At 45.0% G+C, this 13,607-nt stretch overlaps 1 protein-coding gene across 5 annotated transcripts in view; it reads left to right on the top strand.

Annotated features, from left to right (window-relative positions):
* Nucleotides 1-13,607, top strand: part of C7H8orf34 (chromosome 7 C8orf34 homolog) — a 217,370-nt gene that overhangs the window by 200,795 nt on the left and 2,968 nt on the right. For 2 of the 5 annotated variants that reach the window (XR_005660179.1, XR_005660178.1), the window contains exons 14-16: nt 11,150-11,661; nt 12,153-12,210; nt 12,793-12,870. Coding sequence is in view for 1 of the 5 variants with exons in the window: in XM_039912501.1 (XP_039768435.1) it covers nt 11,150-11,157 (8 nt within the window). In the remaining 4 variants the exon portion in view is untranslated. Of the gene's footprint in view, nt 1-11,149; nt 12,118-12,152; nt 12,211-12,792; nt 12,871-13,607 lie in introns of those variants that run through there. The other 3 variants (XR_005660181.1, XR_005660180.1, XM_039912501.1) reach the window with 3 other exon arrangements.

The following is a 13,607-nucleotide window of genomic DNA, read 5'->3' as shown; positions in this document are numbered from 1 at the left end:
CCTCTCTGACTCTGCCCCCATGTGATGATGATAATAATAGTTGACGCATTAGTAGCAGCGTGGCTCAGTGGAAAGAGCCCGGGCTTGGGAGTCAGAGGTCATGGGTTCAAATCCCAACTCTGCCCCTTGTCAGCTGTGTGACTGTGGGCAAGTCACTTCACTTCTCTGTGCCTCAGTTCCCTCATCTGTAAAATGGGGGTGAAGACTGAGACTCACGTGGGACAACCTAATTCCCCTGTATCTACCCCAGCGCTTAGAACAGTGCTCTGCACATAGTAAGCGCTTAACAAATACCAACATTATTATTATTAAGTGCTTACTAAGTGCCAGGCACTGTTCTAAGCTCTGGGGTGGATACAAGAAAATCAGATCGGATACAGTGGCTGTCCCACATGGGGCTCACCAACATAATCTCCATTTTACAGATGAGGGAACTGAGGCCCAGAGAAGTGAAGTTACTTGCCCCGGTCACAAAGCCGACAAGTGGCAGAGCCGGGATTAGAACCCAGGTCCTTCTGACTCCCAGGCCAGTGCTCTATCTCCTAGGCCATGCTCCTCCCCAGGTAGTCTATACAATAGAACTGCCGTCCAGCCTGCCCAACCCACTTACTAAGTACTATTATTTTTAAGAGTTTTTTAAAGAGTGGGTACTGTGCATAATACTGGTCTCCCCCTATAGAGTTTAAATTCATTGTGGGCAGGGAATATGTCTACCATCTCCATTGAACTGTACTCTCCCAAGTGCCTAGTACAGTGACTTGCCCAAGGTCACACAGCAGGCAAGTGGGGTTCTAATCCCCATGACCTTCTGACTCCCAGGCCCACGCTCATTCACTAAGCCATGCTGCTTCTCCGAATGCAGCCACGCTACTTTTCCTGACTTGGGGGGCCGGGATGGCAGAGGAAGGGTGCACCTTTCCTCCTTTTATGCCTCCAATCGGGCCTGCCAAAATATTTTGCTGGAACCAATGTCTTTATGATACCAGAAGAAAATAGTGCAGTACAAAGGCATCCATGTCTCTGAGGGATAATTCCAGCAAGGACGTTGTGTTCCATCTGTATGATGAAATGCAGATTTCCCATGGAAATGCAAATCCTTCATTTCAAAAGATTGATTAGGATGGTACTCTAAAAAGAATTCCAGCTGGTTAAATTTAGAACACAGAGAAGCGGCCGGCACAAAAATATTCTCTGGCTGTGGGCCCATATCGTTTCCATTAGGTTGGGAATTGTCTGAATTTTCATTCACATTAAGCTCTCGTCTCTCCTGAGTCAACACAATATAGTGGCCCCAGGAATACGCTTTACTTCATTTACATGTTCTGTGTCGATTCTGTTTTTGCCCGTTAAAGAAGGCCATGTGCTTCTGGAGATGAATTAGCCAGAAGCGTTGATATCTTCCCTCCCCGTTTTTCCTCAGCGTCCATCAGCTCATCATTTTTTCCTTCACCCAAAAGTTTCTTCACCTTCAGTTGACCCCGCTCTCCTCTAAATCTGAAGCCCAACGGAGAGACCTTTCACCTCTTCCATCCTCGCCCCCGACTTCTAAGGTTATTGTTGTAGTGTACTCTTCCAAGCTCTTAATACAGTGCTCAGCCCTAAGTAAGAGTTCAGTAAATACAATTGAACGAATGAAGATTCTCTCCGTGGCTGGTCTGCTTTATCATCTACAGTCTCTCCGGCCTCATTATCCCCACAGCCCGGCAGAGGAAAGTCACACAATGATGCTCAAATTCCGTCTCAGTCATTTGGGTTTTCCTGATGTTGTGATTGGCTTGTCCTGCAGTTAGCGGAAAGAAACCTTAGCAGGAATTTCAAAGCCCAGCTATTCAGTCAATCGATGGTATTTATTGAGTATTTGGTGTACTGAGTATTAAGTACTGCATGTATATTGAGTTTGGGTATAAATTGAGTATTACATTCAATCATATATAAATATGAATTACATATGATTATGAAGTACAGTGCTCTGCACACAGTAAGCGCTCAATAAATATGATTGAATGAATGAATGAATGAGTGCTTTTGTGTGCAGAGCACTCTACTAAGCACGCTGGAGAGCACACTTGAATAGAGAGGTAGATACGTTCCCTTCCCACAACGAGCAAAGCCAGTTACGGCATTTCCTCATCTGTAAATCCAACCGATCATATCTATTGAGTGCTTACTGTGTGCAGAGCACTGTACTGATTGCTTGGGAGAGAATAATATAACTAAGTCGAGAGACACGAATTGGGATTCAACAGCTGTCCTCCCTCTCCCTATTTAGATTGGGAGTCCCATTTGAGACGGGAATCTCGTATCCACCTCAGCATTTTATACAGTGCCCGGCACATAGTAAGTGCTTAACAAATACCAAAGTTATTCATTCACTCGTATTTATTGAGCACTTACTGTGTGCAAGACACTGTGCTACGTGCTTGTTGTGTCCAACAAATGGACACATTCCCTACCCACAACAAGCTCACAGTCTGTTACTATCTTGTACTCATCCTATTGCTCAGCTCAGAGCTTGGTACATAATAAGCACTTAAATATCCTCATTATTATCATCAGCTTCCTAAGCATCGGGGCTTTTCACACATATTGCAAACACATACACACACACTTCTTTAGCGTAACCTAGAGTAGACAGGCTAAGGGCATTTATCTCTCTTTGTTACTGTACTAGCAGCAGTAATATGGTATTTATTGAACCTTTAGTGGGTGCCAGTCACTGTACTAAGCACTTGGGAAAGTACAACAGACAGATGATAAGCATCCTCTAGTCTGTAAGCTCATTGTGGGCAGGGAATGTATCTGTTTAGCATTATATTGTACTCTCACCAGCGCTTAATACAGTGCATAGCCCATAGTAAGTGCTCAATAAATACGATTGAATGAATCCTGTACTCACAAGAAACTTACACCCTATCGGGAGAAAGACGTGCAAATATTTGGCAATGGAGAAATCACAGTATTTGGTTGATTCATTCATTCATTCAATAGTATTTACTGAGCACTTACTGTGTGCAGAGCACTCTACTAAACGCTTGGAATGTACAATTGATCAGAGAAGCAGCATGGCTTAGTGGCAAGAGCCTGGGCTTGAGAGTCAGAGGACGTGGGTTCTAATCCCGGATCCCCGACTTGTCTGCTGTGTGACGTTGGGCAAGTCACTGTACTTCTCTGGGCCTCAGTTACTTCATCTGTAAAATGGGGATTAAGACTGTGAGCCCCACGGGGGACAACCTGATTACCTTGTATCTACTCCAGCGCTTAGAATGGTGCTTGGCACATAGTAAGGGTTTATCAAATACCATCATCGTTATTATTATTATCAGTTAATTCTATAAGAATTCCATCTCCAACATCCATAATTTATTGACATGCGGGAAACTTTCTGCACCCCTGCTTGACCTGTGGGCTTTTGGAGCTGCTATCAGCAACCACAGAGCCCTACAAAGAAATTTCGACCCTCGATTTCTTGGAAGTAGGAGCCTTCCTGCCTGCATTAGATACAGTCCTTGTGGGTTTCAGAATTTCAGTGATATTCCTTTGAGCCGAATAGCTGCTGGTAGATTTAGCTAATGTTTTCATAGATCTCTTATCCTGAGGAAAGTGAGAAAATGATCACAGGGCCAAGCTCGAGGATGAAGACATCATTTCCCACAGCTTTTATTTCTAGTCGCAAGGATACTGCTGCAGCACTGAAATCTGTGGGAAGTCGTCGATGTGGCTAAACAGCCCATGGAAAATATATTCATGGGACCTGAAGAAGCATGGTTGTGATGCAGAACCCAGTTGACACTCCATGCTAATAATTAATAATAATTGCGGTATTTGTTATCGCTCACTGTGTGCCAAGCACTCTACTGAGCACTTGGGTAGTTACAGGCTCATCAAGTTGGACACAGCCCCTGCCCCATATGGCATCCACATTCTTAATCCCCGCTTTACAGATGAGATAACAGAGACTCAGAAAAGTGAAATGACCCGCCTAGGGTCACACAGCAGACAAGTGGCAGAGCCAGGATTAAAACCCAGGTCCTTCTGACTCTCACGACCGGGCAATAGCCATAAGCCATGCTGCTTCTCCCTGCAGAGCCATGTCTGTCCTTTTGTGGTAATGGGAATAGAATTTTGACCTGAACTTATAACTTTCCCTCAAGACTCTAAAACAGCCTGTATACACCGACTCAGATGGATGTAAGACATTGGCAACTTTATTATAAAACCACTAATATTCCCCATTATTATTTAACCCACCTGGAGGTAGCCTTTGGAAATTTCTTCAAGGCGGGAGAGGTGATCTGTTTGGCTATTGTTTAAAGTCCCTCCATCAGAAATCTCAAGGTCAGAGTGTAGACCGCTAGATTAATTTAAGCTTTATAGTTTTAATCTGTCCAGTATAATATTCTTTGTCTCCATCTACAAAATCTTAAGGAGAGAAAAGCAATCGATGAAAATCAATGCAAAACTTTTCTGTCGACCAGAATTCATGAGTGTCAAGGAGGTTTTAAATATAAAAGTGACATTACATATGCCTTGTAAGGCATCAAATATTTTCTGAGTCGAACTGAAAGTGTCCTAGTTCAGTATTAGACGGAAAAATGTAAATACATAAGACGTTCTTAAAAAGATGCACCCTGAAAGCAACATTGCCTGATGCTCTTACAGAAGTTCATTTTATTGTTTTCCTCCTGGAAAGTCTTTACGATTATTGCACAAAAGGGTCCTTTACACCAAGTGCTCAAAGCAGCGAGCTCTGGGTTAGCAAAGCCTTTAGTTTCAGTGGAAAGGATTTTCCTTTTGTGGAAATCAATATGGACAATGGGTATTTTGGGTTTTTAGGAAAGATTGTCTGACCCAATCACTTTTCCTCTCTCCTGGACAATGTTACTTCACTTAAGTCCTGAATGAGGAACATGTACAGATAAATTGAAGTGATAACTTATCGCACTGGTGTTTTGAAATATTAGTTAAAAAGCTTGTCTCACTAGGAACATACTGATAAAATTGGGAAATGTAAGATAGTGGTTTCTATAAAAGCCAAGAAAAATATACAAGCAATTCTATATTGGCATTGGGAACCAACTTTGGATAAAAAGCTCTAGTTGATTTAGCTATATTTATGTTGTGCTCCAGCATATTATCTACAAGCAAAGCCATCCAGAAAATCAAAACTGGCATATAGAGTAAACCAGAAATTAACATTTTGACAGAATGAAATAAACCAAGTTTAGTCATTACATTTCAGGCAGGGTTTTATTTACCCACAATGCTGTATTAAAATGGTAACAAATATGATAAACAGCCTGCCAAGGTCCCCCGGAAATAATGGTCATCAAATGTGGAAGACCAAATCGTAGGGTGACAAAAGAGCCTAACCTTTCTCCGTGTTCAGCTGGATCCTATTTTCAGTCTCAGATTGAAATGGGATTTTTTTCCCCCCTAAAATTTACATACCAAGGATCCGCCATCTGTTCAGAAAGCTTGAAAGAACTGATTGAAGGAAGGAGCGTAATGAAATGACATGTAATCGGTTTCATTTTGTAGTTTCTGCTTCTCTCTGAAGACCTGGGCTGTGTGCGCTTTGCAGAGAGTTCTCGGACCATGCTGGTGTCCTTATGGGAATAGAAGGACTGCTGACTGGCGTGGCTTCTTACAATCTGTCTCCCCCTCTAGACTGTAAGCTCGTTGTGGGCAGGGAATGTGTCTGTTACAGTATTCTAGTGTACTCTCCCAAGTGCTTAGTACAGTGCTCTGCACATAGGAAGCGCTTAATAAATACAATTGACTGACTCAGGTAAGGCTGGAAACCAGTGTGCCCTTGGGGCACAATTTCCCTCCTCATTCATTCATTCAATAGTATTTATTGAGCGCTTACTATGTGCAGAGCACTGTACTAAGTGCTTGGAATGTACAAATGTACAATGTGAGCTCCTCTTCCCCCTCTACTCCCTCTGCCATCCCCCCTTTACCTCTCCGCAGCTAAAGCCTCATTTTCCCCTTTTCCCTCTGCTCCTCCACCTCTCCCTTCCCATCCCCACAGCACTGTACTCGTCCGCTCAACTGTATATATTTTCGTTACCCTATTTATTTTGTTAATGAATTGTACATCGCCTCGATTCTATTTAGTTGCCATCGGTTTTTACGAGATGTTCTTCCCCTTGACGCTGTTTATTGCCATCGTTCTCGTCTGTCCGTCTCCCCCGATTAGACCGTAAGCCCGTCAAACGGCAGGGACCGTCTCTATCTGTTGCCGACTTGTTCATCCCAAGCGCTTAGTACAGTGCTCTGCACATAGTAAGCGCTCAATAAATACTATTGAATGAATACAAATAAGTAACAGATAGAGACAGTCCCTGCCCTTTGATGGGCTTACAGTCTAATCGGGAGAGACAGACAAAAACAATGGCAATAAATAGAATCAAGGGGATGAACATCTCATTAAAACAATAGTTATGGTATTCGTTAAGTATTTACCATGTGCCAAGCACCGGGTTAGATTCAAAGTAATCAGGTTGGACTCAAGTCTTAATCCCCATTTTACAGATGAGGTAACTGGGGCACAGAGAAGGAAGATATGTCATGCCCTAGATCACACAGCAGACAACTGGAAGATCTGAGATTAGAACCCATGACCCTCTGTCTCCCAGGACCGTCCTATATCCGCTAGGCCACTTTGCTTCTCCTCTCCTCTCCCCACTCTCCCGTGACTTCTTCCTTCCACCTCCCAGAGCAGGTGACACGGCAGAAGAACTCGAGGGGAGAGGAGGTTGCCGGAGAGTTGGTGCTGGGCGATGCCCCGTTGCTGCACAGAGTATCGTGAGGGTGAACCCGGCAGACCCGGGGCAAACGTCCTTCTTTCCCACCAGCTAGAGCAGCCCCGTGGACCCCAGCTGACACCCCTACGCCCCTTTCAGATAAAGTAGCACCCCCTTGTGGGTGCCCCTGTCAGACTCCCCCTTTCATTGTCTGCCTGGATTCCTGGGGTGGCAGGGGGGATTCCGTGGGCTCCAGCGTCTGGGTGACCTCCATCCAGCAGGCTGGGCACCTTCCCAGCAGGCCGGGCCACTAGACGGACCTCTCCAGGATGAGGCTTTTGGAGACTGGTGTCATCCTGGGGAACATCATGGGGACAGCTGAGGGTCAGCCCAAGAATCAATAATCATTATAATGATGATATTTGTTAAGTGCTTACTATGTGCCAAGCACTGTTCTAAGCACTGGGGGAAATACGAGGCGATCAGGTTGTCCCACGTGGGGCTCACATTCTTAATCCCCATTTGACAGATGAGGCACAGAGAAGTTAAGTGACTTGCCCAAAGTCACACGGTCGACGAGTGCCGGAACCGGCATTAGAACCCAGGACCTCTGACTCCCAAGCCCGTGCTCTTTCCACTGAGCCACGCTGCTTCTCAGGGTAGTCCTACCCTGGCCCAGAGAAGTTTAATCCTGGGCTCTAAAACAGAAGCGGCAGCCGCTGAAGAGACGTAGCTACCTCTGGGAGCCCAGCCCTGTCACATGCCTACCCTGCCCACTTTCTCCCAGATCTCCGGTCGTTGCCAGCTCCCGTTCCGTGGACAGTAGACCATAAGCTCCTCGCGGGCAGGGATCGCACGTGCCGACTCTGTCTCGTTGTACTTTCCTAAGCGCTCACACAGTACGGAGTTCTGTAAACAGTAAGCGTTGGATCCATGCCGCTGATTATGATCGTTTATTTTACAGAATTGAACATGAGACCCCCTGTAATGCCATCCCGGGTGCATCCAACCCCAAACTCGATCTCCAGCTATTAATCCAGCAATCAGTAGTATTTATTGAGCACTTACTATGTGCGCAGCACTGCCCTTCGCGCTTGGGACTGTAAACTACAACTAAGTTAGCAGACCCATTCCCTGCCCCACAGTGAGCTTGCAGTCTAGAAGCAGGACCCGACCCTTGTGGAGATTATCCTCCCGACATCGGGTGATATTCAGAAAACATCCCAGCTGAGTTTGAAAATGGTTTCTATACGTTTAGCCGTTTATGTGTTTCTCTGTAGAACAATCCTCCCTGACAGAACGGTAATCTGTTACCAGTTGTAGTGAGCCTTCCTCTAGAACACTGACAAAAATGCATTTTTCTCATCTGTTGTTTCAGCTTCAACCCCATTTTCCTCACAGCCTAGGCAGTTTTCTTCTGCTGTCCAATATCTTAGTCTCCTTAGCCCCACTTCAGTGCAAGATCTGTTGCCAAGTTCTCAGATAAATGAAACCTCCCCTCCATCAGCAGCATGGCTTGATGAATGGGGCACGGGCCTGGGAGTCTGAAGGACCTGGGTTTAAATCCCAGCTCCACCTGCTGCGTGACCTTGGGCGAGTCGCTTCACTTCTCTGGGCCTCAGTTCCCTCATCTGTAAAATGGAGATTAAGAGTGTGAGCCCCATGTGGGACAGGGACAGCCTCCAATCTTTTAACTTGTGTCTATCCCAGTGCTTAGAATAGTGCTTAGCATATGGTAAGCACTTAAGTCTCGTCTGTTGCTGTCGAGTCATCTCCGACCCTTAGCGACGCCATGGACACATCTCTCCCAGAATGCCCCACCTGCACCTGCAGTCGTTCTGGTAGTGGATCCATAGAGTTTTCAGGGTAAAAATATGGAAGTGGTTTCCCGTTGCCTTCTTCCGCGCAGGCAACTCGAGTCTCCGCCCTCGACTCTCTCCTGTGCCAGCACATGGCAGGTGATTTTTGACCTGTAGCAGATTGCCTTCCACTCAATAGCCACGGCCCAAGCTAGGAATGGAATGCATATGCCTCTGCTTGACTCTCCTTCCTGTAGTCGAGACTTGTAGTGTACTGGAAACTCTCCAGATGTGACGCTGAGAGGGGGCTTAATTCACAATTATCATTATTATCCATTATTACCATGAGTGTCTATCGAGTATCCAGAGCAATGTTCCTGGCCCTTGGTAAGGGAGGAGACCCAGTACCTGCCCTCGAAGAGCTTCCAGTCTACATCATGTCCCTGGAGTGTAGTAGATTAGAAATCATTTCCCTGGTTCTGATTTGTTTTATTTTGTTTCCCTCTGGTATTTGCTAAGCATTTATCATGGCAGTGTATCTTCTGTTCTTCGGCTGCAATGGGAGGGGCACTGTTAGGTCTTCTGCAAGAGCACTCAGTCAGGAAACTGGGTTGCATTTCCGGAACTGACCCTGGCTTCCTGCACAACATGAGCCTTTCTATTTGTCCAGCAGTTTCACAGGTTGTCGTGGGGCACAGCAATGGCACATCCCTTCCTCCCTCTCTCCCTAGATTTGTAAGGCTTTGCAAGAGAGTTCAAAGCATTTTGAGTTGCTTGAACTAAAGATGATAAATATAATTAAAGGGCCATCCATCATGAAGCACTAACATCCTCCTATTAATATGGACAGAAACCCCCCAGGGCTTGAATCAAGAGGAGGAATTTCATAGGAATGAGACCGGGAACCTTTTTAAAAATTGGATTCCAGGTCACTGCTGGGAAACGTCCACTTGGCTGGCAACTGGGGCGAGGGAGTGAATATTGTTTTTGGCTTCCATTAAAACCCTGGAGATGTTCACGGATGGGGACACAATTCTATTATGCATGGGACTGTATTGCTGATGAACCCAGAAAGCCTGATGTTACATACATGAGAAAGCCATTCCTTTTTTTTTTTTATGGTATTCGTTAAGCACTTATTACTTGCCAGGCCCTGTACTAAGCCCTGGGATAGATAAAAGATAATTGGGTTGGACACAGACCATTCTCCCACATGTGGCTCATAGTCTTAATCCCCATTTTACAGATGAGGTAACTGAGGGCCAGAGAGGTGAAGCAACTTCCTCAGGGTCACACAGTAGACACGTGGCAGAGCCGGGATTAAAACCCAGGTCCTTCTGAATCCCGGGCCCATTCCTCCCCAGATCATGCAATTGTGTTCTATTCGAATGGATAGATGCTGTCAAAAGTATATTCCCAAATTCCACATTGGCATTCTGTCCAAAATGCCTAGAGAATACATGCAGCTTGGAAGAATGGGATGTATTGGAAGAAGTTCTAGCGATACTCTTTTTTCTTCTTTTTATGGTATTTAAGCACTTCCTATATGCCAGGAACTGAACCAAGCAGTAGGGTGGATACGAGATAATCAGGTTGGACACAGTCCATATTCCCCATGGAAATCACAGACATCATCCCCATTTTACAGATGAGGTAACTGAAGCCAACAGAAGTGAAGTGACTTGCCCAAGGTCACAGCGGACAAGTGGCAGAGCTGGGATTAAAACCCAGGTCCTCTGACTGCCAGGCCCATGCCCTTTCTACTAGGCCTTGCTGCTTCTCTGCTTCTTGCTTAGGGAGAAAACCCTAGTTGTATTTCAGACTGCCTTCATCAAAAGAACCTTCCATTTGAAGACAAAAGTTGACTTGGGAAAAACTGCAAAACCCAAAAATGGAGTCTATAGGAACAATTTCTCCTGATAGTTCACAATCATACAATGAACTTTTACCTGAAATACCCAGATAATTGCATCCACCTTAGCTTTTGGGGAGAGCCCGTAACAACCAAATAATTGAATTCAAGAGTACATTTGGGACTGAACTATCCAGATCGCTTGCAAATGTAGACCCAGCCAAAGAAAAACAGAGGTGGCAATGAATTGGTGAATCAGAACTTCTTAGTCCTTTAGACACTCAGTCAAGTGTATTGTATCAGTTGTATGTGATTGTATCATAAATACAATCAGTTATATTTATGGAGTGCCTACTTACGGCACTATACTAAGCACTTCGGAGAATACAGTAGAGTTAGAAGACATGACTCCAGCCTTCCAGGAGCTTACCACCTAACAGGGGGAGCAGACACAAAATAAATTACACATCGGAAGAAGAGAATGCAAGATAAAAATATGATCGAGTAGGTACTTAAGTCAACCTCTTCCAGGAAGCCTCCCCAAATTAACTTCACAAGGGCTCTGAGAATGAAGTGACCTGCCATGTCATCCCCCGATCAGGGAAGCCTCATTGGCAAGTATATAAAAAACAGATTTTCCTGCCACCCCTTCACCTCGCCAAAAAAACAGATAAAATAATTGTATGGGTGGTATCTCTGTGAGATAACTGTCTGCATATTAAACTTTTTTTTGGTTTCTCTTCCTGCAGGTTCCTGAGTTGGCGAAGTACTTAAGAATGGAGTCTGAAGGGGTCCCAATGATTCAAAACGTAATCTGAAGATTCACCATTGTTTATTTTGTACGATAATTTGAAGAATGGTTATTTTTATAAAGCAAACACTAATTTCTGTAACCTGTGAACGATGAACAGTTGAATACACTGAATCCCGGGGACACCGAACCAGAAAAACCAGGCTCACTGTAGCTGATGATGCGTAGCTCGCATTCTGTGTTGGGATTGGTTTATAGCCTCGTTATTTTAGATCAACATTTGATATATAAAATTCTGCCCGATCCAAACTCCTCTGCTTGAAGATTTTCTGTATTTTAAATGGTCTAGGGTTTTCTACTCCATATATTTTTATAATCTTTTCTCATTTTAAAATTACTAAACATGAAAGTATTTATCCAGGTATGCCAAGAGATGTCCCAGCGAAGTCTCACAGCGAGTTAGTGTTTCAGTCTCCATCACTTGCCGTATGTTACCTCGAGCAGAAACAGGTATTGCCTCTGTCTCTGCTACTTCCTAACTTTATCCTCTCTATTATAAAAATAGACAAGGCATATGTTACCTTGGATCCAATTAATAAAGAATGAAGTGTATATGCATGCAAAAGGAAAAATGCTTTAATATACAAGGGGCATTATTTACTCAAATTATCGGGTACCATTCAGTTTAGCCAAATTTTTTAAAAGTTAACTTGGGTACGCTCGCAATTTAGAACATGGACGTGCCCCGATATTTGATGAAGAGGTGATATGATCGAATTTTCGAATTCCATCCAGACAGTTTCGTTGAGCATGTTATCAGCCTGTGGCCTTCTTTGTCTCAAGTTACCTATGTTCTGTTTCTGTATCTTGACGCTGTACTGTGGCTGTAACTGTGGCAGAAAGAGTCTGAAAAGTACTACGTTATTTAAGAAATGAAAAGCTAATAAATTGTTATCTGAGAATTTGCACGCCCTGACTGTTTTGTTTTTTCATTCAACCAGGAAATGCCACCTGAGATAAGGGATTTATGACAATGCTGTCTGAAGACGATAATTTCAGGTATAAACCCAACTCAATTTGAATGTTAGAGCCATGATGAGGTCAGTGACAAAGCAAGGTTGAAGTCCAAAAAGGGGAGCACTGGAAGGTCCTTTCTTCGTGGGCTTCATTGAGTGCTATGTGCCAACCACTGTACTGAGCAATGGGGTATCTACAAGATAGTAAGGCTAGACACAGTCCCTTCCCCACATGGAGTTCACAGTCTACATAGGAGGGAGTAGAATTGAATTTACATTTTACAGATGAGGAGAACTTTAAATGTCTTCCCCAAGGTCCCACAGAGGAAAACTGGGGGAACTAGGTTTAGAACCCAAATCCTCTGGCTCCCAAGCCCGAGCTCTTTCCACTAGGGCCCGCTGTTTCCTGTTTTCCTTCCGTCCGGATAACTACTCTGAAAGTGCTCCCAAAACACTTCATCCCCATTTCTAGGATGGCCTTCTTATCGAGGAACACTCTGTCATTCCAAAGTGTCTCACCACTCAATTCTCCCACTCCTCACCAGAGTGTAAAATACCCACCTTGGCTGCAGGTGGAATCCCTCTAGTACATTGCCTGTCTAAGCCCTGGACAACTCCTTCTTAGGTAACCTACATCATGGGGATCAAGCCACTTCAGTTCCAGCATCACAACCCCCCAGGAACCATCCTTTCCACTCAGCAGGTAATAATAATAATTATAATCAGTAGTATTTGTTAAGAACTTTCTATGTGTTACTTTACTCAGCACTAGGATAGAGACAGGATAATCAAGTTGGACGCCGTCCCTCTCCTACATGAGGTTCATAGTCTAAGAAGGAGGGAAGAACAGAAATTTAATATCTGAGGCACATGGAAGATAAATGACTCACCCGGGGTCACACAGCAGATAAGTGGCAGAGCTGTGATTAGAACCCACGACTTCTAGCTCCCAGACCTGTGCTATTTTCCCTCTTCTCCCATCTCAGACAATTCCTTCGCCCCATGACACCATCCCACAGAACACAAGCCCCAGGACTCCCCCCTTTTGGAGAATTCTCTCATACTCGGAAAGAGCAGGGAGGAAGCATCCATCCTTAACAGATTTTGGAAGGGATTCACCATGAGTCAGGCCAGGGTTCCTGGAACCGCTCGGTTTCGACGGAGGCAAGAAAGCTGCTATCCTGGAAGGAGAAGATGTCAGCTTGCGGTGCATCTGGCGGAGTGGCGGGGAGGGGGGTCCCCCTACTCTGTGTCTAGGAAGAGTCCCTCCTGGCATCCAGCTGCCCCGGCCAAATGCCCCCAGGATTGCAGAGGGCAGCCGCACCCGACCCCCTGACCTCATCCAGTCGGGGAAGACGGACGGAATCTCCTAACGTGGACAGCAGAAGCTTCCCAGGGGAATGCCGACAGTAATCCAGGAGGCCAGTCTGGCTGCGGGTG

The sequence above is a fragment of the Ornithorhynchus anatinus genome, chromosome 7 (assembly GCF_004115215.2).
Source record: "Ornithorhynchus anatinus isolate Pmale09 chromosome 7, mOrnAna1.pri.v4, whole genome shotgun sequence".
NCBI classification, from domain to species: domain Eukaryota; kingdom Metazoa; phylum Chordata; class Mammalia; order Monotremata; family Ornithorhynchidae; genus Ornithorhynchus; species Ornithorhynchus anatinus.
The sequence above is the reverse complement of the archived record's forward strand: the minus strand, read 5'-3'. Positions and strand labels throughout refer to the sequence as shown.